Raw genomic sequence first — 27,007 nt, 5'->3', positions numbered from 1 at the left:
ACCACCTTGATGTTAGCGGAAAACGACAGGGTGTTGTCCAGGGTCACGCCACGGCTCTTATCACTCTGGGAGGAGGACACAATAGAGTTGTCAACCGTGATGGCAAGATCATGGAACGGGCAGTCCTTCCCCGGGAGGAAAAGCAGCTCCATCTTGCCGAGGTTCAGCTTGAGGTGGTGATCCGTCATCCACACTGATATGTCTGCCAGACATGCAGAGATGCGATTCACCACCTGGTTATCCGAAGGGGGAAAGGAGAAGATTAATTGTGTGTCGTCTGAGTAGCAATGATAGGAGAGACCATGTGAGGATATGAATGAGCCAAGTGACTTGGTGTATAGCGAGAATAGGAGAGGGCCTAGAACTGAGCCCTGGGGGACACCAGTGGTGAGAGCAAGTGGTGCGGAGACGGATTCTCGCCACGCCACCTGGTAGGAGCGACCTGTCAGGTAGGACGCAATCCAAGAGTGAGCCGCGCCGGAGATGCCCAACTCGGAGAGGGTGGAGAGGAGGATCTGATGGTTCACAGTATCAAAGGCAGCAGATAGGTCTAGAAGGATGAGAGCAGAGGAGAGAGAGTTAGATTTAGCAGTGCGGAGAGCCTCCGTGACACAGAGAAGAGCAGTCTCAGTTGAATGACCAGTCTTGAAACCTGACTGATTTGGATCAAGAAGGTCATTCTGAGAGAGATAGCAAGAGAGCTGGCCAAGGACGGCACGCTCAAGAGTTTTGGAGAGAAAGAAAGAAGGGATACTGGTCTGTAGTTGTTGACATCAGAGGGATCGAGTGTAGGTTTTTTGAGAAGGGGTGCAACTCTCGCTCTCTTGAAGATGGAAGGGACGTAGCCAGCGGTCAAGGATGAGTTGATGACCGAGGTGAGGTAGGGGAGAAGGTCTCCGGAAATGGTCTGGAGAAGAGAGGAGGGGATAGGGTCAAGCGGGCAGGTTGTTGGGTGGCCGGCCATCACAAGTCGCAAGATTTCATCTGGAGAGAGAGGGGAGAAAGAGGTCAAAGCATAGGGTAGGGCAACGTGAGCAGGACCAGCGGTGTCGTTTGACTTAACAAACGAGGATCGAATGTCGTCAACCTTCTTTTCAAAATGGTTGACAAAGTCATCCGCAGAGAGGGAAGAGGGGGGGAGGGGGAGGAGGATTCAGGAGGGAGAAGGTGGCAAAGAGCTTCCTAGGGTTAGAGGCAGATGCTTGGAATTTAGAGTGGTAGAAAGTGGCTTTAGCAGCAGAAACAGAGGAAGAAAATGTAGAGAGGAGGGAGTGAAAAGATGTCAGATTCGCAGGGAGGCTAGTTTTCCTCCATTTCCACTCGGCTGCCCGGAGCCCTGTTCTGTGAGCTCGCAATGAGTCGTCAAGCCATGGAGCAGGAGGGGAGGACCGAGCCGGCCGGGAGGATAGGGGACATAGAGAGTCAAAGGATGCAGAAAGGGAGGAGAGGAGGGTTGAGGAAGCAGAATCAGAAGATTGGTTGGAGAAGGATTGAGCAGAGGGAAGAGATGATAGGATGGAAGAGGAGAGAGTAGCAGGAGAGAGAGAGCGAAGGTTGCGACGGCGCAATACCATCTGAGTAGGGGCAGAGTGAGTAGTGTTGGAGGAGAGCGAGAGGGAAAAGGATACAAGGTAGTGGTCGGAGACTTGGAGGGGAGTTGCAGTGAGATTAGTAGAAGAACAGCATCTAGTAAAGATGAGGTCAAGCGTATTGCCTGCCTTGTGAGTAGGGGGGGCGGTGAGAAGGTGAGGTCAAAAGAGGAGAGGAGTGGAAAGAAGGAGGCAGAGAGAAATGAGTCAAAGGTAGACGTGGGGAGGGTAAAGTCACCCAGAACAGTGAGGGGTGAGCCATCCTCAGGAAAGGAACTTATCAAGGCGTCAAGCTCATTGATGAACTCTCCAAGGGAACCTGGAGGGCGATAAATGATAAGGATGTTAAGCTTGAATGGGCTAGTGACTGTGACAGCATGGAATTCAAATGAGGAGATGGACAGATGGGTCAGGGGAGAAAGAGAGAATGTCCACTTGGGAGAGATGAGGATTCCAGTGCCACCACCCCGCTGACCAGATGCTCTCGGGGTATGCGAGAACACGTGGTCAGACGAGGAGAGAGCAGTAGGAGTAGCAGTGTTTTCTGTGGTAATCCATGTTTCCGTCAGCGCCAAGAAGTCGAGGGACTGGAGGGTAGCATAGGCTGAGATGAACTCTGCCTTGTTGGCCGCAGACCGGCAGTTCCAGAGGCTGCCGGAGACCTGGAACTCCACGTGGGTCGAGCGCGCTGGGACCACCACGTTAGAGTGGCAGCGGCCACGCGGTGTGAGGCGTTTGTGTGGCCTGTGCAGAGAGGAGAGAACAGGGATAGACAGACACATAGTTGACAGGCTACAGGAGAGGCTACGCTAATGCAAAGGAGATTGGAATGAAAATGAACTAAACAACTGGGGAAGCGAGAGCGCAGGGCCTCCCTCCACTAACCATTCACAACCATTCCATCCACAAGTCTCAACCTTTAAGTCTTTATTGAAGACTCATCTCTTCAGTAGTTCCTATGATTGAGTGTAGTCTGGCCCAGGAGTGTGAAGGTGAACGGAAAGGCACTGGAGCAACGAACCGCTCTTGCTGTCTCTGCCTGGCCGGTTCCCCTCTCTCCACTGGGATTCTCTGCCTCTAACCCTATTACAGGGGCTGAGTCACTGGCTTACTGGTGCTCTTCCATGCCGTCCCTAGGAGGGGTGCGTCACTTGAGTGGGTTGAATCCCTGACGTGATCTTCCTGTCTGGGTTGGCACCCCCCCCCCCTTGAGTTGTGCAGTGGCAGAGATCTTTGTGGGCAAAACTCAGTATTGTCTCAGGATGGTAAGTTGGTGGTTGAAGGTATCCCTCTAGTGGTGTGGTGGCTGTGCTTTGGCAAAGTGGGTGGGGTTATATCCTGCCTGTTTGGCCCTGTCCGGGGGTATCGTCGGATGAGGTCACCGTGTCTCTCGACTCCTCCTGTCTCAGCCTCCAGTATTTATGCTGCAGTAGTTCATGTGTCGGGGACCTAGGGTCAGTCTGTTATATCTGGAGTATTTCTCCTGTCTTATCCGGTGTCTTGTGTGAATTTAAGTATGCCCTCTCTAATTCTCCCTTTCTTTTTTTATTTTTCTCTCTCAGAGGACCTGAGCCTTAGGACCATGCCTCAGGACTACCTGGCCTGATGACTCCTTGCTGTCCCCAGTCCACCTGGCCATGCTGCTGCTCCAGTTTCAACTGTTCTGCCTGCAGCTATGGAACCCTGACCTGTCCCAGACCTGCTGTTTTCAACTCTCTAGAGACAGCAGGAGAGGTAGAGATACTCTGAATGATCGGCTATGAAAAGCCAATTGACATTTACTCCTGAGGTGCTGACCTGTTGCACCCTCGACAACCACTGTGATTATTATTATTTGACCCTGCTGGTCATCTATGAACATTTGAAAATCTTGGCCATGTTCTGTTATAATCTCCACCCAGCACAGCCAGAAGAAGACTGGCCACCCTTCATAGCCTGGTCCCTCTCTAGGTTTCTTCCTAGGTTCTGGCCTTTCTTGGGAGTTTTTCCTAGCCACCGTGCTTCTACACCTGCATTGCTTGCTGTTTGGGGGTTTAGGCTGGGTTTCTGTACAGCACTTTGAGATATCAGCTGATGTAAGAAGGGCTTTATAAATAGATTTGATTTGAACCCTAAGGAACACAAACACATCCTCCGGTCCGGAGGAGCAATCAGCATCAACAAACAGCACGGTCTGGTGGAGGTGCTGACCAAGCCCACCCGAGTGCTTGGTCATTATGGTGATCGCAAGCTGAAGAAGTCAGTTATCCCTGTGCCTTACTCTGTGTCGCTGCCCATGGACCCATCCTACCAGCTGCTGGTCCTAGCGTCCAGTGGCCTCTGGGAAGTTTTGGATGAGCATGCAGTGGCTGAGAGAGCTCTGACTGTCATTGAGTTGACTCAACAGAAATAAATATTGAAGACCCTGTGCCACATGCAAAGTGTTGAGGATTCGTCCGTTTCAGATTCAATCAAGACCAGGATCTACTTTTGATACTGAAGAACCTTCCAGTGTCAAGGATGAGGACAACCCACCAGAGTTGGACATGCCAGAGACTCTGGGGGTAGCTAGAGATATGCAAATACAGAGGAAACAGAAAGACATCAATCCTCAGTCCTGCAGCAGAAGTGAGGTCAATGTGAAGGAACCTATGGCTGACAGTCTGAAGAATGTCACCTTGGACTGCGAGTGCCTTGCAGCTGACATTTGTAGAGAGCTAGTGGACACAGCGTTGGTCTCAGGTTCAAGGGAAAACATTCCAGTCATGGACATACTTCTTCAGGGGTTGGATGTGCTCAGAAAAAACACTCAAAGGAGAGTTGACAAACCAAACAAATACCACGTAATTATAACTTCAGGCCAATTTAGCAGAGAATGAATAGCCCTTGCATTTCTTGTGATATCAAAAACAAAGTCATACAATATACCTAATTTATTGACTTGTACCCTGACACTCAAACTGATCAGTCCTTCTTCACTAGTCATGTTTGACATTGTTAAATCCACCCGGCTTCAGAAAGACTACCAGTCACTTAGTGCCACTACCGGTTGTTTGAGGCAATAGGTTAGCAAGTCCGACACAGTGCATCAGTTTCATAAATTGTAATGGCCAGTCATCAATTCAAATATAACCAACAATTGTGCAATGCAATAGTCCTCTCAAATATGAACAGACCATTGAGAAAAGTAACACGACACAGGAGATACAATTGAATTGTTAATAACACATGTTTAAAAAGACCACCATTGATTAGCATTTGACCAGTTTGTTTGTGACAAGGTAACAAACCCATAGCAGACCTAGACCTACATTGGTGTACTGTACAATTGTTCGGAATCTCTAGATACTTTCCTGACAAACTTATGCCCTCCAAGCTGTATTGGTAGAAGACAACATTGCAACACCCTATATAACAGAGTAATATTCCACAGACTGATGATAGGTAATAGTCAATACTTATGTTGATAAATGAACAATAACAGTTTGGGGAAACAAAGGATTTGTCATATGTTAGGTCTTAAGATATTTTACAAAACTTGTCTGAGCATGTCCAACTGTCTCAATGTATCAACCAGAGAATATTGTGGTTTGAAGAGGGACTTTCCATGATGCACAAGGCAGTCATCATAGTTGTGACAAACTTGCAGAGTCACCAGCCATCCAATCACAAAACCCACCCTTAAATCCTGTTCAACCGGTTGCAGTGGGCCAGTGGTGTAATGGCGTTGGATGTTCCTGCCAAACTTCTCTGCAGACGGAGATGTCGTCGTCTCGGCAGCATGTGCAAGGAGGAGGAATGCTTGGTTTGATAGTCCTTACCTGACACTGCTTCAATAATGTTATTATACTCAGTACAAACAGTCATAACCTCCAGGCATTTCACAATGGGGGAATTGTTTGTTTTGGTTGGAAGGACACTGAACTCACTTTTACCCCCAGTCCAATAACCCTATGACCTAGGTTACACCTTCTCTTCAGGGAATGAGTCACACACACACACACACACACACACACACACGCTGCTCTCTCGCAGGGGTTAGTCTTCCAACTGAAGTAAAAAAATAATAATGTTTTAGGCCTTGTAGTGATACATGCATACATTATACTGATATACACTTTAAAATGAAAGTAAAACCAAACAAAGTATTAGAAATGCAGCTATACAGAGTCTTCAGCTATTCCAAGGAGAAAGGACAAGAGGTGGAAGGTCAGATGTCAGGAAGGGGAACACCATGTCCAGATGTTATTCAGAGTTAGGAGGAGAGGGGGAAGGTGCATGTGGGAAGAGTGGGCCAGGTTTAGGTACTGCAGCAGGAGCGGCTGGCGGGCTGAGCCGTCTCCGTAAGATCCACTCCCCGGTTCCGCCCACTGTTCGCTCCGGCAGCTTGAGGCTCGTTCTTGGGTAATTTCTTTGCTGTGAAGCAATAGGGAGAATGTTTATGACCTGTGTTTCTATTATCAGATAGAATCTTTGACAATTTCAAACTATCAAAGTGTAATGAACATGGAACATAAAACACTTACCAATAGCCATGAATATCTCATTAACGTTCATAGAAGTCTTTGCTGATGTTTCCATGAACAGTAAACTGTTATCATCTGCGTATGACTGGGCATCCTGGAAGAAAACCACCAAAATCAGTCAATATAGATGTATCACGTCACAAAGGTTGTGTTTAACTGCCTTATAGGTAAAATTATACGATGACTCCATTGAGAATAAAACTGTTCAATAGCAAATTCACTGGCACAAACCTGAAAATCCAATGCTCGTTTGTTTGCAAGGTCAGCTTTGTTCCCAGCCAACGCTATTACAATATTTGGACTGGCTTGTCTCTGAAGCTCCTGAACCCAGTTCTTTGCTCGTGCAAAGGACTCCTGGCAAACAGCAGAGGATGAGAGATTAAGTCAGACAATAACAATGTCCTTGCGGAAGAATGACAACACAACCACTCCCTTCATTCCCTGGTTATGCGATTGACTTTGCAGGACATCCAAGACATGGTCTCGTTAAAGGAGAAGTTCTATAAAATATGACAATTAGATATAATGTTCCCCAGCTTACATGTATGGGGAGTTCGTCAACGAGATGTATCATATTGCTGAGTTGAAGTCATGCTCTGCTCCAAACATTGGCTTAAGATGTGTGTGCAAAACTTGTAGTTACAAAACCAAGCTCTTTTAACAGCTTATTTCCATGAAATGCAATGTTCTAACAACTTCCCAGCAAATGTCTCAGCAAATAGAGCAAAAGCAGACATTGGGATCAAAATAGAATTTCTCATTGGAGTTGCTCTTTTTTTTTAAACCAGGTTTGTTCATCTCTTTTACAAGAGAGACCTGGCCAAAATAGCAGCAAAGTATCAGAACCATTTACAACATAAAATATCAATTTACACATTGAACAGGAAGATGGTTTGGGAAAGTGTGGTGCAACTAGGGGTTAAAACATTGACAGCCCCTCAATTCATTTGTTAAAACAAAATGACCCTAGATGTGACAGGTTTGTTAGGACCAAAACAAAATTACCCTAGATGTGACAGGTTTGTTAGGACCAAAACAAAAGTACCATAGATGTGACAAGTTTGTTAGGACCAAATTAAATGAATAGGGATATTTTAGACTTGTCAAATATAACTACTACAGAAAAGTGCTTGAAAACATGTCAGCAAAACGAGGCTAGCCTTTTTCTTCAACCTTTTCTTCAGAATCTCAACTAGGCCTATTAAATAGGGCATAATCTTCAAACTCCTGCTTAATTTGAACAAAATGTCTTCTGCTGTACCTAATGCTATATAGTTCATTCGGAAAGTATTCAGACATTGACTTTTTCCACATATTGTTACGTTACAGCCTTATACTAAAATGGATTCAATTGTTTGTTCCCCCTCATACAATCTACACACAATACCCCATAATGACAAAGCAAAAACAGGCATAGAGATTTTTGCAAATGTATTAAAGAACAAACAATATCGCATTTACATAAGTATTCAGATCCTTTACTCAGTACTTTGTTGAAGCACCATTGGCAAAGATTATAGCCTCGAGTCTTCTTGGGTATGACGCTGCAAGCTTGGCACACTTGACTTGAATCCTGTCAAGCTCTGTCAGGTTCGATGGGGAGCTATTTTCAGGTCTCTCCAGAGAAGTTCAATCGAGTTCAAGTCCAGGCTCTGAATGGGCCACTCAAGGACATCCAGAGACTTGTCCCAAAGCCACTCCTGTGCTATCTTGGATGTGTGCTTAGGGTCGTTGTCTTGTTGGAAGGTGAACCTTCACCCCAGTCTGAGGTCCTGAGCCCCCTGGAGCAGGTTTTCATCAATGATCTCACTGTACTTTTCTCTGTTCATATTTCCCTCGATCCTGACTAGTCTCAGTCCCTGCCGCTGAAAAACATCCCCACAGCATGATGCTGCCACAACCATAGGGATAGTGCCAGGTTTCCTCCAGACGTGACACTTGGCATTCAGGCCAAAGAGTTTAATCTTGGTTTCATCAGACCAGAGAATCTTGTTTGTCATGGTCTGAGAGTCCTTTAGCAGGCTGTCATGTGCCTTTTACTGAAGAGTGGCTTCCATCTGGCCACTCCACCATCAAGGCCTAATCGGTGGTGTGCTGCAGAGATAGTTGTCCTTCTGGAAGGTTCTCCCATCTCCACAGAGGTACTCAGGCTCTGTCAGAGTGACAATCAGGTTCTTGGTCACCTTCCTTGCTTAGGACTTTCTCCCCCGATTCCTCAGTTTGGCCGGGCGGGCAGCTCTAGGAAGAGTCTTGGTGGTTCCAAACTTCTTCCCTTTAAGAATGATGGAGGCCACTGTGTTCTTGGGGACCTTCAATGCTGCAGAAATGTTTTAGTACCCTTCGACCAGATCTGTGCCTCGACACAATCTGATCTCGGGTATCTACAGACAATTCCTTCGACCTCATGGCTTGGTTTTCGCTCTGACATGCACTGTCAACTGTGGGACCTTATATAGACAGGTGTGCGCCTTTCCAAATCATGTTCAATCAATTGAATTTACCACAGGTGGACTCCAATCAAGTTGTAGAAACATCTCAACGATGATCAATGGAAACAGGATGCATCGGAGCTCAATTTCGAGTCTCATAGCAAAGGGTCTGAATACTTACAGTTGAAGTTGGAAGTTTACCTACATTTAGGTTGGAGTCATTAAAACTCATTTTTCAACCACTCCACAAATTTCTTGTTAACAAACTATAGTTTTGGCAAGTCGGTTAGAACATCTACTTTGTGCGTGACAAGTAATTTTTCCAACAATTGTTTACAGAGACTATTTCACTATCACAATTCCAGTGGGTCAGAAGTATACATACACTAAGTTGACTGTGCCTTTAAACAGCATGGAAAATTCCAGAAAATGTCATGGATTTAGAAGCTTCTGATAGGCTAATTGACATCATTTGAGTCAATTGGAGGTGTATCTGTGGATGTATTTCAAGGCCTACATCAAACTCAGTGCCTCTTTGCTTGACATCATGGGAAAATCAAAAGAAATCAGCCAAGACCTCAAAAAAATGGTAGGCCTCCACAAGTCTGGTTCATCCTTGGGAGTAATTTCCAAACGCCTGAAGGTACCACGTTCATCTGCACAAACAATAGTACACGAGTATAAACAACATGGGACCACGCAGCCGTCATACAGCACAGGAAGGAGACGTGATCTGTCTCCTAAAGATGAACGTACTTTGGTGCGAAAAGTGCAAATCAATTTCAGAACAGCAAAGGACTTTGAAGATGCTGGAGGAAACCGGTACAAAAGTATCTATATCCACAGTAAAACGAGTCCTACATCGACATAACCTGAAAGGCCGCTCTGCAAGGAAGAAGCCAATGCTCCAAAACCGTCATAAAAAAGCCAGACTACGGTTTGCAAGTGTGCATGGGGACAAAGATTGTACTTTTGAGAAATGTCCTCTCGTCTGATGAAACAAAAATAGAACTGTTTGGCCATAATGACCATTGTTATGTTTGGAGGAAAAAGGGCTTGCAAGCCGAAGAACATCATCCCAACCGTGAAGCACGGGGGTGGCAGCATAATGTTGTGGATGTGTTTTGCTGCAGGAGGGACTGGTGCACTTCACAAAAATAGATGGCTCCATGAGGAGGAAAATTATGTGGATATATTGAAGCAGCATCTCAAGACATCAAGGTTAAAGCTTGGTCGCAAATGGGTCTTCCAAATGGACAATGACCCCAAGCATACTTCCAAAGTTGTGGCAAAATGGCTTAAGGACAACAAAGGCAAGGTATTGGAGTGGCCATCACAAAGCCCTGACCTCAATCCTATAGAAAATGTGCAAAATGGGCAGAACTGAAAAGGCGTGTGTGAGCAAGGAGGCCTACAAACCTGACTCAGTTACACCAGCTCTGTCAGGAGGAATGGGCCAAAATTCACCCAACTTATTGTGGGAAGCTTGTGGAAGGCTACCCGAAACATTTTACCCAAGTTAAACAATTTAAAGGCAATGCTACCAAATACTAATTGAGTGTATGTAAACTTCTGACCCACTGGGAATGTGATGAAAGAAATAAAAGCTGAAATAAATCATTCTCTCTACTATTGTTCTGACATTTCACATTCTTAAAATAAAGTGGTGATCCTAACTGACCTAAGACAGGGAATTTTTCCTAGGATTAAATGTCAGGAATTGTGAAAAACTGAGTTTAAATGTATTTGGCTAAGGTGTTTGTAAACTTCCGACTTCAAATGCATGTAAATAAGGTATTTCTGTTTTTAATCACTTTGTCATTATGGTATCTGGTTTTTATTTTTAATACATGTTAATGCCTAAAACCCTGTTTTCGCTTTGTCAATATGGGACTGTGTGTAGATTGAGGATTATTTTTTAATTTTTTAAATCCATTTTAGAATAAGGCTGTAAAGTAACAAACTGTGGAAAAAGGGAAAGGGTCTGAATACTTTCCAAATGCACTGTACCTAATTTAAGAGTCTCTTATAATGTGTGACAGAGTACATAAACCCGGCTGCTGACTCACTTTGTTAGTTATGTCGTAGACCACGATGGCGGCCTGGGCACCTCTGTAGTACATGGGTGCTAGGCTGTGGTAGCGCTCCTGACCAGCTGTGTCCCAGATCTCAAACTTGACTGTTGTGTCATCCAAACATACTGTCTGAGTCAGGAAGGCAGCTGAGAGGGGACAAACAGTCACTGCAGCATTTAGAATTTTGTTTGCAGTAGGCTACAAGAAAAACAGCTGGCTGTCCAGTTTCCAACAATGGACTAATACATATATCATGGGAGATTGCATAACCTACAGAACGTAGTCAGAATCACTACAGGACAAAAATATAGTGGTTTTGGGTTATGTCCATTCCACTAACACATGAATAGAAGATGTCAGATCAGCCTACCTCCAATTGTGCTCTCTTGGAATTCATGAAACTGGCCCTTGACAAAGCGAAGTACGAGACTGGACTTTCCCACAGCGGACTCCCCTAAGAGTACTAATTTGAACTGGGAGATCTTGTTGCCTGTATTCGGCCCATTGGGTCGTGTTGCACCACCCCTACTTGCCATGTCCTACACCCCAGTCTCTTGCTCTGGATGCAGAAGTACCACTTGAATGGTCACTCCTAGAACTGCCAAAAATGAGATGTCAGATTGTCAACAGATCAACAGTGAATAAAGTAGTGGGGGGAAAACAAATACAACTACAAAATAATACATAATTATCAACTTTGACGTTTAATTGGTTTGAAATTGTTCAATTAGATTTCTCTGATCATCAATCTAATATCAATGAATCACAGGATATAGCTACTTAAAACTAGACAATCTATGGAAATGTGACGACTTTCACTTGGCTATTAGCTAGTAACGTTAGACTTGTTTACAAAGATAATATTACACTTATTTCTTAACCGAGCCAACAAGTAAACACAACAAGCCCATGTCTAGCCAAAAATAATTGCAGTGAAGACATGTGGGTCGAACTCGTGTTACGTCAGTCTTGCCCACTAATAACCACTGTGTTGACTAGCTAGTCAGTTAGGATGGCGGCTCAAACTTGCTATCATCAAGCACTGTGTCCGTAAAAAAAATAATGATTAGCTTTCTCAGTCCCACCCATTGGTCCAATCTTATTTTAGACAAATGGTTTAGCTAGTTAGTTCACGCTAGCTAGCCAGCCAGTTACAGCTAGCTAACTTGAATTCTTTAGATTAGGTGGCTACTGTTAGCTGCTAGCTAGTTTACTATAGCTAGCTAACTACACACAGTATATTGAATAATTAGCTAGTTCGCTAAGCTAGCTCGTACACGAAAGCTATCGGTCTTACTGTTAGTAAGCTACATAAGGTTGAACCACACCACACCCTGCTTCACACACGCAAATACGTAGTAACTAGGAAGCTAGCTACACACACACTTCAATGATCAACTCACAGCGGTATATTAAGAACGGGTCAACTGCTGGTTTATTATTTGATGTGAGCTAGCTAACAAAACATAGCTTTCGGCCTAGCAAGCTAGTTCTGCCGGTAAGCCAGCTAGCTAGAATGATATCTACTTACCCTATCTGAGATAACTAGGTCGCTGAATGGATTTCCCAAAAATATATTCACAGGGCGAGAAATTTCATAAAGCTTGTCACTTTCCCACTTCTTCCAACTTCCCGTTTGTTTTGCATGGCACAGTGTATGATGATAGACCGAATGCTTACGTAGCACTGAGAATAAACCAATCACACACTCGTGTTCCAATTTGTGAACGTGTTAAAGGGGGAATCTGCACTTGAAACAACAACGCGTCAACCCCGCCACTGTTTCGGTAAAAAGCTGAGGGATGGGACTGGAGAAATGTAACCGCTCTCAAATGAATAGACAGAGCTATGGATACAAGGACTGGCCATCCATGGTATCAACATTATAGTTTGAACTATGTTTTGAGGTTATACAACGTTTGTTTACATTTACTTTGTTGGAGTAAAACAAACGTATATTTAGGGTTCTGATGGGGTCCGACAGTTGAACTAAGTTCAATAGGCATTTATAAGTTATATTCTTAAAGAAGTAATTGATACATAATTAATTTACAAGTCCAAAAATCGATGTAGCAACTGCAGATTGGCTCTTTAATGAAAGGATCAGGGAAACTAATCGTTTTATAAGGCAAAGAGGAAATGTTACACAAGTGTGCCTTCTAATTCACAAAAAAACTTTAACATATGTCATAACATGCCATACTGCCAAAGTGTAGGCTAAAGGCAAACATGGGCATGCATTTGCAATGTTCAGAATCATACAGGTTCTTAATTGGGGTTGGTTGGGATTTAAGCATTGTTTCTTTAACATTTCTTAGCTTGGATCTGAAACAATTGTTTCCATTTATCAGTTTCAAAGACAAGTCATTACATTATATATATATATATATATATATATATATATATGTCAATGATTTTGTAAAAACATACATATATATATGTATATATATATATGTATATATATATATATATATATATATGTTTTTACAAAATCTTTAATTATTCAATACATTCTAAATCGTTCTAAACCATAACATAAATCAGCATAGATGAGGTAAATGGAACGCAGACAGTTTCCATTGCGTCCAACAAATCCGTCATGATGTATGTATTGTAGAAGGCCCACAATGTGGTTACTTACGTCCGATTTGCATATATTTAGCAGTTTTTGCTTTAGAAGTTGTCCCTTTTCAGGTTTAGAAAAAGTGACTGCTAAATGCTAATTCCCTTTCAGATAAACTGGTTAGCATAGCTAGCATGCAGAAATCAGGAGTGGTAGTCAGTAGTTTTTAACTGTAATGCAGTTGATTGGTGACAATAACATGAACATGTGTTGAGGTTGACATCTATACAAGCATTATAGTCCAATTTTTACCTCAACATAGTGTGAAAAACACAAACGATAGCCTAAATGTAGGCACAATTTGCTGGGGGGCAATGAGAAGATTCGGGATCTTTCCCTCACGGCCCTTTCCCCCACGCGTTTCCATGTCAATTCCATTATTTTTGATCGAGTTCGATTGACCTCTTTGCGCTGGAGTCATTTTTTTCTCGCCATAGTAATTATAACAAGGTAGAATTGAAGGTGTCTTTATTCTAGAACACTTGCACAGTCAGCCTATAATTATAGCGCCAATCAGATCAAGCCTCGGTTTCCTAGTGGCGGTTGCCATGTGACTCAGTGATAAACATTCTAGCAGAATATCCTGGAATTTGATACAAAGTAGCCATCTTTAGCTTCTCTCTTCAAAATGAAACATTGTAACTAGCAACTAGACATGTAAAACCCGTGTTGAGTAGGCTACATATTTTTATAGCGACTTGTTGATACGCTAACGATATGAATTTGATAGAAAGGAATGCAACCAACACCTGGAAACACACCGAAAGTTTCCCGAATATTCGAAGGGTAACAAGCAAATAGGCTTGGTAGCCTAGTTATTTCTTTGCGTTTGACTGATTCATCTGGTAACTATTTTATCTTGCAAGAGATGCGTATATGATGTGGTCTACTGTAAATGCATGTTACCATACTGTATGTCTATGATATCCCCATGTCACCTAGGCTGGGAAACTTATTCCTGTTGGTGACAGAGCTAAGACTTGCTTACAAGAAATATCACCCAAGGTAAGTTGAGATCGTGCTGCCAAATAATAAACATCAATATGATATAGCTAGATCAACACACTGACTGAATTAAAGTCACTACCAAACTGTCCTGAATGGCAATATACAATAGGATCTGATGTGCCTGGGATATACAGTGCAGTCCTTTGTCATTCTCCTTTTTGCCTCAGGAGCAGCATGTGTGGGGGGGATTGTGCGCAAGTGCATGTGTCTGTTTGTGTGGGTGTATAATCACTGTCTCACACACCTTCCTTTTAAAGCCCCAAACCCCACCAGTCGTGAGGAAGTTTCTCAACACAACACGCCCAGGTGCAGGGGCTATCCGAGTGTTCCATGGGAAAGCCAACGACCCTGATATTGCCAGTACTCTAGTTCATGGAGTGAGCAGCCAAGCTTCTATTTCTGTGAGTAGAGGCCTAAATAAACAGACATGTACAGTGAGTTTTAAGCTAACTAGACTCAGGTTTTCATGTTACAGATGTAGGATCTTAATTTGATCACTATTTTGTTGCTGAGAATTTTTACTGCATAACAGGAAATGCAAACTTGTAGTGTTTTAAAAAGGCTTCTAAAGTTTCTAATTTACAGACTTGATTTGCCCTAACAAAAAATGTATCAAACGCTACAGAAAATGTCCATTAATTATAATCCACATAATAATTCACATTTCCTGTTGCTGCAGGATTGTTTTCCTGCTGTAGCAAACTGGCAAAAAAAAATTGTAGATGCATTTAACATGGTAGAGATCATCCACACATTAATTAATGGAATTGATATGGTCGCATTTGTTTCTGTATTTCCTACAGGGTGGATTAGTGATCAACCCACCACCTAAGACCATCTATCAACAGAGGTTACATCAGCTCCGTGAAGCTGGGTATTCCACCAATCAAAAAGCCCCCCTGGGCAGGTCACATGATCAGAGCCCTGGGCTTCCAAATTGTCTCGACACTGGCAAAGCCACATTTGGTGTGAAATCCCCCAAAAGTGAGTCAGACAATAAAGAAAGACCCTAGAAGCTACAATGTGTCACCATGAACATTCATATTATGACAGAAAGACATATCCACAAGCCTTCATGTACAAGTGTGTTCCTTCTGATCCAGGTGCAGCTGCAGGTGCGATTATCAACCCACCTAAAAGTGCGGAGCAGGTGGAGACAGAGGCTCAGGAGGGACACCAGTCTTATATCCGCTCCCACAATGCCTACTTTGTCGGTGAGTATTGTGGACATTTGTCTCGCTTTGGTTCTGACAGTGTTGAAATGGGGACTTCATTTCAGCTTGAAAGTCATTTGTATGCTATTCAATATGTTGTTTTACACATTGATTTAACACCCATAATTTTCAGACACATTTCTGAAGAAACACCATAGCCAGTGGTTAATCACACAAGTCGATATTTCTCTGTTTGATTTTAGCCTGGGTAAATCCACCATAACTGTGTTGTGTCCCAGGTGAACAGGTTGATAGGAAATACAAGTGGAGTCGTTATGGAAAGGACGGCAGGTTTGGAGTGCCTACTCCCCACCACAACGATGGACGCAGTGTCTCCAAATCTCTCCACTGGTTGTGTGATACTCAGAAGTAAGCACTTATCCTACCTTATGTTTATTCAAAACACTTGACTTCTTATCGCTCATCACCATTCAGTGTCACACAATGCATTGCCAATAGTCATGACGTCAAATGTTGATTTGTGTACTGCTATTTTTCCAATAGGCATAACAGTGCAAAGTTTGTTTCTCAGAGATGTGATGACTTCAGGGAAAGGACACAGCCACAGATTGGCAAAGTGCATGACCCGTAAGTCTATCACATTAACTTTTTAATGCAGATCTAGTTAAATGCCTGTTAAGTATACGCTCGCGACCTGTGTATTGCACAACTCATGCCCAGCTACTACAGTAGCTTTAATTCCTCTGTTCCCGGCCTTTTACAGCATAGCAGACACATTGAAAGTGCCAGCAGGTCATACATTTGGAATCTTGATGCGGCCAGATGACTTTGGTGAGTAAAATTCGAATGAATAAAAAGACACATATTCATAAAAGGACACATATTGAGTTTTCTATTACAATGCCAGTATGAAATTGGTAAACATGGGTCAAGCTATAATGTAGTCTGGAGGGGTGACCAAAATGTAAGCCTTTTGTTATTGTTTGAAGATGAAGAATTTGGTTTAACTTTCTCCACAGGTGCAGGTGACCTTCTCCACTCTACCCCTCCAGCAGAGTACCAGAAAGGCACAGACAGACAGCGCACCCTGGTCAGTGCTGTACGCCAGCACCTCAAGAAGGTCAACTTCCACCACTTTAACTCCCTGCTGCAGGCCTTCAGGCACTACGACAAGGTAACATACAGTGCATTCGGAAGGTATTAAGACTCCTTGACTTTTTCCACATTTTGTTACGTTACAGCATTATTCTAAAATGGATTAAATAAATTTAAAAATCCTCATCAATCTACACACAATACCCCATAATGACAAAGCAAAAACATGTTTTTAGAAATCTTTGCAAATTTATTACAATAAAAAAACAGAAATACCTTACATAAGTATCCAGACCCTTTGCTATGAGACTCGAAATTGAGCTCAGGTGCGTCCTGTTTCCATTGATCATCCTTGAGATGTGTCTACAACTTGATTCGAGTCCACCTGTGGTAAATTCAATTGATTGGACATGATTTAGAAAGGCACACACCTATCTATATAAGGTCCCACAGTTGACAGTGCATGTCAGAGCAAGAACCAAGCCATGAGGTCGAAGGAATTGTCCATAGAGATCCAAGACAGGATTGTGTCAGGGCACAGATCTGGGGAAGGGTACCAAAAAATGTCTCCTGCATTGGAGATCCCCATGAACACAGTGGCCTCTATCATTCTTAAATGGAAGAAGTTTGGAACCACCAAGACTCTTCCTAGAGCTGGCCGCCCGGCCAAACTGAGGAATCGGGGGAGAAGGGTCTAGGCCAGGGAGGTGACCAAGAACCTGATTGTCACTCTGACAGAGTTCCTCTGTGGAGATGGGAGAACCTTCCAGAAGGACAACGATCTCTGCAGCACTCCACCAATCAAGCCTTTATGGTAGTAACCAGACGGAAGCCACTTCTCAGTAAAAGGCACATGACAGCCCGCTTGGAGTTTGCCAAAAGGCACCTAAAGGACTCTCAGACCATGAAAACAAGATTCTTTGGTCTGATGAAACCAAGATTGAACTCTTTGACCTGAATGCCAAGCATCACGTTTGGAGGAAACCTGGCATCATCCCTACGGTGAAGCATGGTGGTGGCAGCATCATGCTGTGGGGATGTTTTTCAGCGGCAGGGACTGGGGGACTATTCAGGATAGAGGGTAAGATGACCGGAGCAAAGTACAGAGCCATCCTTGATGAAAACCTGCTCCAGAGTGCTGAGGACCTCAGACTGGGGCGAAGGTTCGCCTTTCAACAGGACAATGACCCTAAACACACAGCCAAGACAACACAGGAGTGGCTTTGGGACAAGTCTCTGAATGTCCTTGAGTGGTCCAGCCAGAGCCCGGACTTGAACCCGATCGAACATCTCTGGAAAGACCTGAAAATAGCTGTGCTGCGACGCTCCACATCCAACCTGACAGAGCTTGAGAGGATCTGTAGAGAAGAATGGCAGAAACTTCCCGAATACAGGTGTGCCAAGCTTGTAGCGTCATACCCAAAAAGACTAGAGGTGCTTCAACAAAGGACTGAGTTAAGGGTCTGAATACTTATGTAAATGTAGATTTAAAAATAAATGTGTAATACATTTGCAAAAATGTCTAAAAACCTGTTTTTGCTTTGTCATTATGGGGTATTGTGTGTAGATTGATGAAGGGGAAAAAGCAATTGAATACATTTTAGAATAAGGCTGTAACGTAACAATCTGGGAAAAGTAAAGGTGTCTGAATGCACTGTATATACTGTATTAACTTGATAATATCACAGAATTTCTAAACCACAGGAACAACATCGCAATACTTCCGGGAAAGCTTTGGCGAAGCAGACTCGACCAGACATGGGTTTGGGGTCTGCAAGTCAATGGGAGAAGTGAACAATTCTTCCTTAGCTGTTAATTTTCCTGGAATCTAAAGGAACAACCTAGATTCAAGCCAATGTTGAAAGTAGCTGACCATGCTATTACGCCAACCTTGTGAAAGTGGCTGACACATTTTCATAAAAAGCGACTTAATATCGAAGGAGTGCCTTTGATTTGATTGCCTGCACATGCGCAGTTTGGCGTGAGACTACCATTAGACCTGATTAATTGTTTCTGAGCATGAGCTTAGCTAACCAACGTCGCCATGACATCGCCTACAAGCGGGATCTGGGATGTCTATTGGAGAAGCAGTTTCTAGATATCTTCATACTGTACTGTCTTTGATAATATCATGTTAGTTTGAGATAGACACAACCTCTGTTCAGTCTGTCTGTGTGCGTGCTACGTTTGTGTGTGTGTGTGTGTGTGTGCGACTCCACAGAAGGGTCGGGGTGTGATCGACAAGGAGGACCTGCACGACGTGTGTCGTCAGTTTAATCTGGACCTGAGTGGGCCGATGCTGGATGACTTGATGGAGTACTGTGACGTGGACAAAGACGGACTCATCAACTTTCTGGAGTTCGCCAACTTCCTCAACTGGAAGGACAAAATGCCCATCAGTAAAGTGGAGCAGCGCATTCTGACCAGTGGTTAGTTACAGTGTCTAAACAAAGAAATATAATTACTAGAAGGCTCATTCCCATTCAAGTCAACGTTCTGTGATTGGTGGACTGGCGGTAATTCTATTCCCTTTTGATTGACAACTCTACCTCAGAGTGTAAAACCAGCACAGCCCCAGATAACATGCAGAGAGAGGCTCTCCCTGTGAGACCTGCAGCCTCAGAGGTTTTGGTCAGACCGGAGGACCTGGAGCCTGCAGAGGTGGGCAGCATGCTGAAGACCCCCAAGACTCTCAACAGACCCAGGACCATCCAGGACCGCTTCATCACCTCCTCTTCTCTCATCCGGGCTGTCGTGGGTGGTCTCCCTACAACTGGTCAGTTGTGATTGTGTTGTCTTGTAACACTTCGCTGTCCAGGTTTACCTCAGACTACAGTAAATAGATATTTAGCTGAAAGATGCATGAAGAATTTGATATACACTACCGTTCAAAAGTTTGGGGTCATTAAGATATTTCCTTGTTTTTGAAAGAAAAATTGTCCTTTGAAAATAACATCAGATTGATCAGAAATACAGTGTAGCCATTGTTTATGTTGTAAATGACTATTGTAGTTGGAAACGGCTGATTTTTATGGAATATCTACATAGGCGCACAGAGGCCCATTATCAGCAACCAACCCTCAAAACACCAGTCTCAACGTCAACAGTGAAGAGGCGACTCCGGGATGCTGGCCTTCTAGGCAGAGTTGCAAAGAAAAAGCCATATCTCAGACTGATCAATTTGATGTTATTTTAATGGACAAAAAATCTGATTTTCTTTCAAAAACAAGGACATTTCTAAGTGACTCCAAACTTTTGAACAGTAGTGTAATTCCCATACTTCTCAAAAAAAATTCAGGGAGGGACATTTCTCAGTGATTCAGCACACGATTTCTGACATTTGTATCTTTGCATTACAATGGACTGGTAGTCCTTTCTCCCCTGCTTCTCTACATTGTGTGAATCACATTCTCACTGTATAATTCTGAAATCTTTCCACGTAGACTATCGTATGTACGGGACTCCCACAGTGCGCACCGACCTGGCGGCCCCGCGGCTCAAGCGCGTCAGCGACAGCACTAACTACGGTGACCAGACCACGGCCTTTGACCTCCTGTATCCTACGCTGCACTCCCTAAGGGGAGTCCACAAGGAGCACTTCTTCTGCCCCCGCACCAAAGAGGAGGTACAGAATACCAATGAACCCACTGAAGAATCAAGGGAGAGAAAGAAAGATATGGTCTAGTAGATTTTATAGAATAGCACTGGGACATACAGTACCATGTGGAGGTTTTGTGGGATTTTGTTACCGCATTCAAAATGTAGGAAAAAAACGTTGTTTCAAAAAATTATAATTGGTATGAACAATTCTGCCATTGGAGAAGTGATTGACACAAAATGTTATTGAAATAGGACGGAGCATAAGCAAATCATTTGTCAAAGACATCTTCTGATTCTTATTTCCGCCTCCATTTCCTTTTCAGATTGCTGACATATTCCGAAATGTGGGCGCGAGTATTTCCGCGGAGACATTTGAGGAGGCGTGGAAGCTGGCATCCATGAGACACCCCACTGGGGACGTGTGTGTGGAGATTTTCCGGGACGTTCTAAAGGAAATTCAAGCTAATTAAATCTGAATAGTATCTTTTACCACCTCAGTATCTATTCCGTCAAAGAATGTACTTCAAGTATTACATATACTACATAAGTGTTATACTTCTTTTTTTTCTGTGAGACTAACTGTTAATTGTCATAGTAACTGTCATTAAAATTATTTTGGATTGTGGACAGTAATGTATTTTCTTATGTTGAGAGCAATAAGCTGTTGCTAGAATAAGTAATACCTTTTTTTCTGCTTCTAACTGCTGCTAACTGAATGCTTACCCTTCCTGCATGTGATAATTAATATACAGTATCTACTCCTGAAACCAAAGTAAATATTGAGAATTATAAGTACCATCATACCATCGGAGTCTTATCATTTGAAGTCCTATTTATTCTGTCACACTCTTTGATTAGATTTACAGACATATTTACTCTGTTTTTATTAGTCAGTGTTATAATGTCAATCCTAATTAAATATGTGGCCACAGCCTTAGACACGCAAACACACAGACGTGCGAAAACACCCACCTACTGTACTGACGGCATATTGAAGTAATTGTTTGGATAACAATATCAACTTGAATAACCAGATGAATAAAAGGTACAGTGTGCATACACTAATCCATGTCAAAACCCAACAACACAGAAATATAACGTGTTAATAAACACATTAGCTTTTGTCAGTGTTTTATCACTTGAATTATTCCACTACTGTAAATTACCATTTAACAATCTGACACCCTGGCGTGGTGAATTGGCTAATATGCTATACACATATTCACTAGCATTTTAACATAAGTAAAGCTATCCACACTCATAATCACATTAGGAATAACCAGGAAGCGTCTCTACCCAGAACCCCCTACGCACCTGCGCATATTACCACGCCTGGAAATTATAATAATCCACACCCATATTTCATTATGCATGAATTAATGCTTACTAATGAAGTAATTGTCTCTATTTGATGCATCATTAATAGTGTGATTTAAGAGTTGACAGAATTGGAAGACACAGCGTTCAATAGCCTGTCAGTGTCATTTTTTTAGATTGTATTTTATTTCACATTTGTTTAACTAGGCAAATCAGTTAAGGACAAATTCTTATTTACAATGATGGCCTAATAGAGGATGTTTGATTTTGGCACTGGCATAATACATTACAGTACACCAACATCTGTGATTCCTTTGAGATATTTAATCATAATGTAAGATATTTGGGTCCCACTTGAAACAAAGTAAAACTTAAAAAGGCTTTAAATAGCATACATAAAGGCTTCATAAGCACCACATGAACGCTTCATAAATCATCTAAGCATCTGTCAATCTCTATAACTGATGCATAAAGGGTGACATAACCATTATCACTGTAGGGTGAATTGCCAAATGTGACATTACACACTGTATGTTTTTACAACATTTATAGAATATGTTATATGCTTATAGATTATTTGTGAAGCCTTTATGTAGTGCTTATGTATGCTATATAAAGCCTTTACAAGTTGTACTTCCTTTAAAGTGGGACCGGTATGTGTATACTATCCTTTCCTTGTTTTTGCCCAAACTAAACCGAGGTCACTCATGTAAAATGTGTATCATATAAACACCTATACGAGGATAAAGAGACTTGCCAGTTATTATCCAACAGCTTTCAATAAACACTCATTCATATTGTGATTTGTGTAACACTATCGCCTCCTTCTGCTGAGGATTGTTGTGTTTATTAATAGTGTCCTACCTTTAAAGATGCTATGCCGCATCAATTGTACTTCTGAAAAATCAGACAACTAAGTTGTTTCTGAACAATACAGAACAACAGTTTAACCTGTGATACTGTTTCAAAGAGATAAAAGCTCATACCGTATCACCATGAAGCAGTTTATTTTGTTCTGGGACAAACTGTAACAGCAGGGATATAGTAGGCACGAATTGTTCATGCTGAGGTTCATAGAAAGTCTATTGTTCCCAACAAATCTGAGATTGGATAACTTACAGAGAAATAATAAGTCTGTATTTCAGTGTGTAGGGCTCTGGTTCCATCCAGTCCACCCTACAAAGCAGCTAGGACTCAAGGTGACTCTTCTGTTGACTTGTAATGGTTCAGTTGAGTTTGGGCGCGCTTGGCTGAGTACAATGGTCCTGCTGATTCAAGTCCTGTTGGTTAATAACGTTTTGTTGAGGTTGAACGTTGTCAGAACTGAATTAGGTAAACTGTGCTGTGTATGCTTGGTCTGACGCTGTATCCTGGTGACAGAGGTGTTCATGGGTCTTGTCCAATCACCCAATCTGTTTCCAGTGCCAGTGCCAGATGTTAGTGACTGTCCAATCAGGTTCAGCTCCCCTGGTCAGCTCCCGGTGGAATCTGAGAGGAGAGATGGAGGAAGGGAGAGAGAGAAAGGGGGGAGAAGGAGAGAAACACATTAAAACGAGATCTAATAGGAATTGCTTTAGATTTGTCTATGGTGTTTTATCACCTCTGCAAAGCGACAAGAGAAGTAGAGTGGATGAGACGGAGAGAGAGAAAGAGAGTGTGACGACAAATATTTTTTATGGAGTATACTTTTGAAGATGAGAAAAGTTGTTTCCAAACAGCTGAGGGAAGACCATTTAAACCAATTCTGACAAACAACGAAACTAATCTTCCCACCATCACCTTGAAAATAAGGTGAAGCATCTTAACAGAGCTCTCTTATCCTGCCAAACTGGATCTCAGCAATGAAAGGGAAAACATATGAAGTATGACAGGCTTTTAGAAAAGAGTTTAAGACCTGAAACAATGAGAGTGAGATTCTGGCCAACTAGATAGGTGGGTATTAGGTATGACAACCAAACCGTGTGGTCCAATTCCTAACGGGATTTCTGATCAGGAATGGGAGAAGAAGCTTGATCCTGCTCCGTGGATCGGAAATGGATTTAATTCCTGTCATTGTGCTTGGAGCAAATCGCGTAAGTGATTCAGACCAAGTCAGAAGTTACAGCACTGAAGCTTTCTCTTCAATTGGTTTTCCATAGGTGTACTTTTACAGCACTTAGGAAGTGTTATAACACATTAATTACACTGTCAACATGGCTGTCACAACACACTACAATACTATGAGACGTAATACAAAACATAGAAAAGAATCAAGAGCAACTACAATGTGCTTTCTTTTTACACAATGTAGCTAACCACCTCACGTAGAGGTTTGTATGCATCCATACTTCCCCCAACCTTTCTCTATGAGATGCAGAAAATTAAGTCTCTGGTTAAATGTTTCCATTACATATTGTGGGTTCACATACATGGAGAATGTAAAGTAAAGATTGACAAACTCTCGCATATCAAATCTCTTGGTTTATCCATCAAGATCCATTAAGAGATGAAGAATTGGTTGAGACACAGCACTAAAAAGTTTGTATTTCATATTTCAACATATTTAAGTCAAATTTAGGGAGACATAATAATTATAATCCAAACATTTGGATGCGTGAAATTAATATTGATTAGTCTTGGATGCCATGCTTACTCATAGACAGCTGTCACTATCTTCTTCTGTGGGCTGTCTTCTTCAGTGACGGCCATTTTGAAGATCTTGGTACTCTCCGGGTCCTCAGGAACATCAGCAGTGGACATATGCCAGAACCTCATCACAATGAAGCAAAACTTCCTACCTGAGAATAACAGAGGAAGCAGGAAAACAGAGAGTTAACAAAATACAAATATACAGAAACAGTGAAGTAGGACAAAGTTATGCATCACACTAACTCACACACGCACCCCCCCCCCTTGCACACACAGCAATACCATTTGAATCAAAAACTATGGAAACTTCCTCTGGCAGAATAAATATAATATCGTCCAATGAGATAGCTAGATGTCTTCTTTGGGTTTCGGAGAGAGCCGTACACCTCTGTTGCGCATAGACCACCATCTGAAATGAAACCAGATAAGACACAGCTTATGGGACATGGCTATAACAGGGGCCATTGATTCGTCAGAAAACTGATCAAGGAATCTAAAACAGTTCACAACACTTTGTCTTTACAATAGACCATAATTTAGATGAATATAAATAGGACTTTGGAGATGGTAAGAGTAGGCTACCTCAGTTGATACCAACCCTCTCAGCTCCTCAAAGTTGCCATTGGACATCATGGTGGAGACATGAACCAGTGCCTATTGCAAAGACCAGGTCAGTCAAGTGTCTCGTTCACATTTGCCAATGTGTAGTTTCTAATATCCCAAACATATATGATGAATACAGTGAGTTATGACCCTATCATAAAGCTGACATAACCCTTATCAAATAAGGGATATAATGATATACCGAAGAGCAGCCTATATATAACACCTGAGAAACCATACCTGCTTGACTCCATTGTCAAATTCCACACTGTTAATGCCCAATTGAAAATAGAGTTCTATCAGGTAGATGTGGACTTTATTCCGAATCCACGTGAGTGGATCAGGGATGCCGACAACTGTGATGCCATGATGACCATGGCCGCCAGTGCGCTTCCGTTCATTCTCGCTCTCTGTGCAGTAGTGTCTGTATTTCTGATGGGAGAAAACCTCACTTTGTCGCCGCAAGTTATACAAGCTACATCGTGTGGTCGGTTCTCCAAGCGGACCCGCGGTGCACGTATAGATAGACGTCAATGAACGGCATAGGGGCTGTTGTGGCATTGTGGAATAGGTCCTATTCAAGGGGGAGGCCAGCGATGACACGTATGATCGCGTTACCAACCCACGGAGCTCACGGCACGTGGCGATACGTGTAAACCGCTGCATCATGCCAACGCACTTGCGAAAGCAAAACGATATAGTATAATTTTCATTCTGGATTTTGATAGAAAGCAAGATGCATTCTCCTGTGTGTTTCTTCCGGCAACCTTATGTAACTGTCCGATGCTGTACCCATAATCCTTATGGAAAATACACAACATTTACTGTACCTACAATATCCAGTAGAGGGAACTAAATGTCTACAATTCAGTCTTGTACATGGATAGTTTCACAACAAAAATTGTCGTGGGGAAATATGCACGTTTCTGAGCGTAAAATAAGATTCCCCATGGAACCTTGAATTGCAGAAGTTCTGTAAGGTCTTATTTCTAAAACGTTGCATTCCAGAACCATGCCTTTAAAGCTGCGATATGTAACTTTTGAAAGCATGTCTAGGAAGCGGTAGATCTGTTCTATGTGCTATTTCTATTCTTTCCATTGTTAAGTTTCGTTTTTGCATCTTTTACTTTCAGTTTTGTAAACCAGCTTCAAACAGCTTAAAATACAGTATTTTTGGCTATGGAAAATATATTTCATAGTGGTTTAGATGGTACAATGATTCTCTACACTATACTTGCTTGTTTTGTTACATAAACTGAAATTAGGTGAACTATTAGAATTCGAGCATTCAGGAAATGTGGATAGAATAGTGTATATACAGCAATAGTTGAATAGGTTGGACTTGACTAGAATACAGTATAAATATATGAAATGGGTAAAACAGTATGTAAACATTATTAGTGACCAGTGTTTCATGTCTATGAACATAGGGCAGCAGCCTCTAAGGTTCAGGGATGAGTAACCAGGTGGTAGCCGGCTAGTGACAGTGACTAAGTTCAGGACAGGGTACTGGGTGGAGGCCGGCTAGTGATGGCTATTTAACAGTCTGCTGGCCATGAGATAAAAGCTGTTTTTCAGTGTCTCGGTCCCAGCTTTGATGCACCTGTACTGACCTCGCCTTCTTGATGGTAGCGGGGTGAACAAGCAGTGGGGGTGGCTGAGGTCCTTGTTGATCTTCTTGACCTTCCTTTGACACCAGGTGCACCAGATATCCTGAAGGGCAGGCAGTGCGCTCCCGGTGATGCGTTGGGCTGACCGGTGCGGTTGCCATGCCAGGCTGTGACATAGCCTGACAGGATGCTCTCAATGGTGCATCTGTAAAAGTTTGTGAGGGTCATAGGGGCCAAGCCAAATTTCTTCAGCCTCCTGAGGTTGAAAAGGTGCTGTTGCGTCTTCTTCACCACACTGTCTGTGTGAGTGGACCATTTTAAATCGTCGGTCCTGTGTACGCCGAGAAACTTGAAGCTTTTCACCTTCTCCACTGTGGCCCCATCGATGTGGATAGGGGCGTGTTCCCTCTGCTGTCTCCTGAAGTCCACAATCAGCTCCTTCGTTTTGTTGACATTGAGGGAGAGGTTATTTTCCTGGCACCACTCCGCCGGGCCCTCACCTCCTCCCTGTAGGCTGTCTCGTCTTTGTTGGTAATCAGGCCTACCATTGTTGTGTCGTCTGCAAACTTGATGATTGAGTTGGAGGCGTGCGTGGCCACGCAGTCATGGGTAACAGGGAGTACAGGAGGGGGCTGAGCATTCACAATTGTGGGGCCCACAAATGCTTAGGCCTACATTGTGTGTGTGAGAGAGAGCGAGAGAAAGAGAGAAAAAAAACACTGCAATGGTTGAGTAAACATACAACTGTGT

General features: G+C 42.8%; 3 protein-coding genes across 5 annotated transcripts; 1 reads left to right on the top strand and 2 right to left on the bottom strand.

Annotated features, from left to right (window-relative positions):
• Window positions 1-4,488: 4,488 nt before the first annotated feature.
• Window positions 4,489-12,267, bottom strand: rab5ab (RAB5A, member RAS oncogene family, b). Of its 2 annotated transcripts, none has more exons than XM_029737373.1 (6): window positions 12,130-12,267; window positions 10,969-11,190; window positions 10,593-10,744; window positions 6,326-6,448; window positions 6,095-6,188; window positions 4,489-5,984 (listed from the first exon to the last, which is right to left on the bottom strand). In XM_029737373.1, exons 2-6 carry the CDS (start codon window positions 11,132-11,134, stop codon window positions 5,869-5,871), a joined length of 651 nt encoding a protein of 216 aa, XP_029593233.1. In that variant the 5' UTR covers window positions 11,135-11,190; window positions 12,130-12,267; the 3' UTR covers window positions 4,489-5,868. The 2 variants fall into 2 exon arrangements, with proteins under 2 accessions (XP_029593233.1, XP_029593232.1); XM_029737372.1 differs by having other exon boundaries at window positions 10,969-11,196; window positions 12,130-12,266.
• A 1,525-nt stretch (window positions 12,268-13,792) lies between these two features.
• Window positions 13,793-20,902, top strand: efhb (EF-hand domain family, member B). Its single transcript, XM_029737369.1, has 13 exons — window positions 13,793-14,007; window positions 14,164-14,226; window positions 14,487-14,630; window positions 15,033-15,213; window positions 15,333-15,443; window positions 15,683-15,812; window positions 15,948-16,031; window positions 16,168-16,235; window positions 16,424-16,578; window positions 18,721-18,928; window positions 19,054-19,275; window positions 19,943-20,124; window positions 20,423-20,902. The coding sequence occupies exons 1-13, from the start codon at window positions 13,939-13,941 to the stop codon at window positions 20,567-20,569; spliced, it is 1,764 nt and encodes a 587-aa protein (XP_029593229.1). The 5' UTR covers window positions 13,793-13,938; the 3' UTR covers window positions 20,570-20,902.
• An 827-nt stretch (window positions 20,903-21,729) lies between these two features.
• si:dkey-82o10.4 (m-AAA protease-interacting protein 1, mitochondrial) lies at window positions 21,730-25,464 on the bottom strand. Of its 2 annotated transcripts, XM_029737370.1 has the most exons (5): window positions 24,888-25,463; window positions 24,627-24,698; window positions 24,327-24,453; window positions 24,049-24,193; window positions 21,730-22,904 (listed from the first exon to the last, which is right to left on the bottom strand). In XM_029737370.1, exons 1-5 carry the CDS (start codon window positions 25,314-25,316, stop codon window positions 22,820-22,822), a joined length of 858 nt encoding a protein of 285 aa, XP_029593230.1. In that variant the 5' UTR covers window positions 25,317-25,463; the 3' UTR covers window positions 21,730-22,819. The 2 variants fall into 2 exon arrangements, with proteins under 2 accessions (XP_029593230.1, XP_029593231.1); XM_029737371.1 differs by lacking the exon at window positions 24,627-24,698 and having other exon boundaries at window positions 24,888-25,464.
• Between the last annotated feature and the right edge of the window lie 1,543 nt (window positions 25,465-27,007).

The sequence above is a fragment of the Salmo trutta genome, chromosome 37 (genome assembly GCF_901001165.1).
Source record: "Salmo trutta chromosome 37, fSalTru1.1, whole genome shotgun sequence".
NCBI classification, from domain to species: domain Eukaryota; kingdom Metazoa; phylum Chordata; class Actinopteri; order Salmoniformes; family Salmonidae; genus Salmo; species Salmo trutta.
This window is presented reverse-complemented; position numbering and strand designations above follow the sequence as displayed.

Coding starts and splice junctions, on each gene's coding strand:
- si:dkey-82o10.4 (XM_029737370.1), bottom strand. CDS start 25,316: ATGATGCAGCGGTTTACACGTATCGCCACGTGCCGTGAGCTCCGTGGG. Junction 24,454..24,626: donor GAGGGTTGGTATCAACTGAG/GTAGCCTACTCT, acceptor GTTTCATTTCAG/ATGGTGGTCTATGCGCAACA. Junction 24,194..24,326: donor CATAGTTTTTGATTCAAATG/GTATTGCTGTGT, acceptor TGTTATTCTCAG/GTAGGAAGTTTTGCTTCATT.
- rab5ab (XM_029737373.1), bottom strand. CDS start 11,134: ATGGCAAGTAGGGGTGGTGCAACACGACCCAATGGGCCGAATACAGGC. Junction 10,745..10,968: donor CCAAGAGAGCACAATTGGAG/GTAGGCTGATCT, acceptor GTCCCCTCTCAG/CTGCCTTCCTGACTCAGACA. Junction 6,189..6,325: donor AACGAGCATTGGATTTTCAG/GTTTGTGCCAGT, acceptor GTTTTCTTCCAG/GATGCCCAGTCATACGCAGA.
- efhb (XM_029737369.1), top strand. CDS start 13,939: ATGAATTTGATAGAAAGGAATGCAACCAACACCTGGAAACACACCGAA. Junction 14,008..14,163: donor GTTTCCCGAATATTCGAAGG/GTAACAAGCAAA, acceptor CATGTCACCTAG/GCTGGGAAACTTATTCCTGT. Junction 15,813..15,947: donor TGGTTGTGTGATACTCAGAA/GTAAGCACTTAT, acceptor TTTTTCCAATAG/GCATAACAGTGCAAAGTTTG.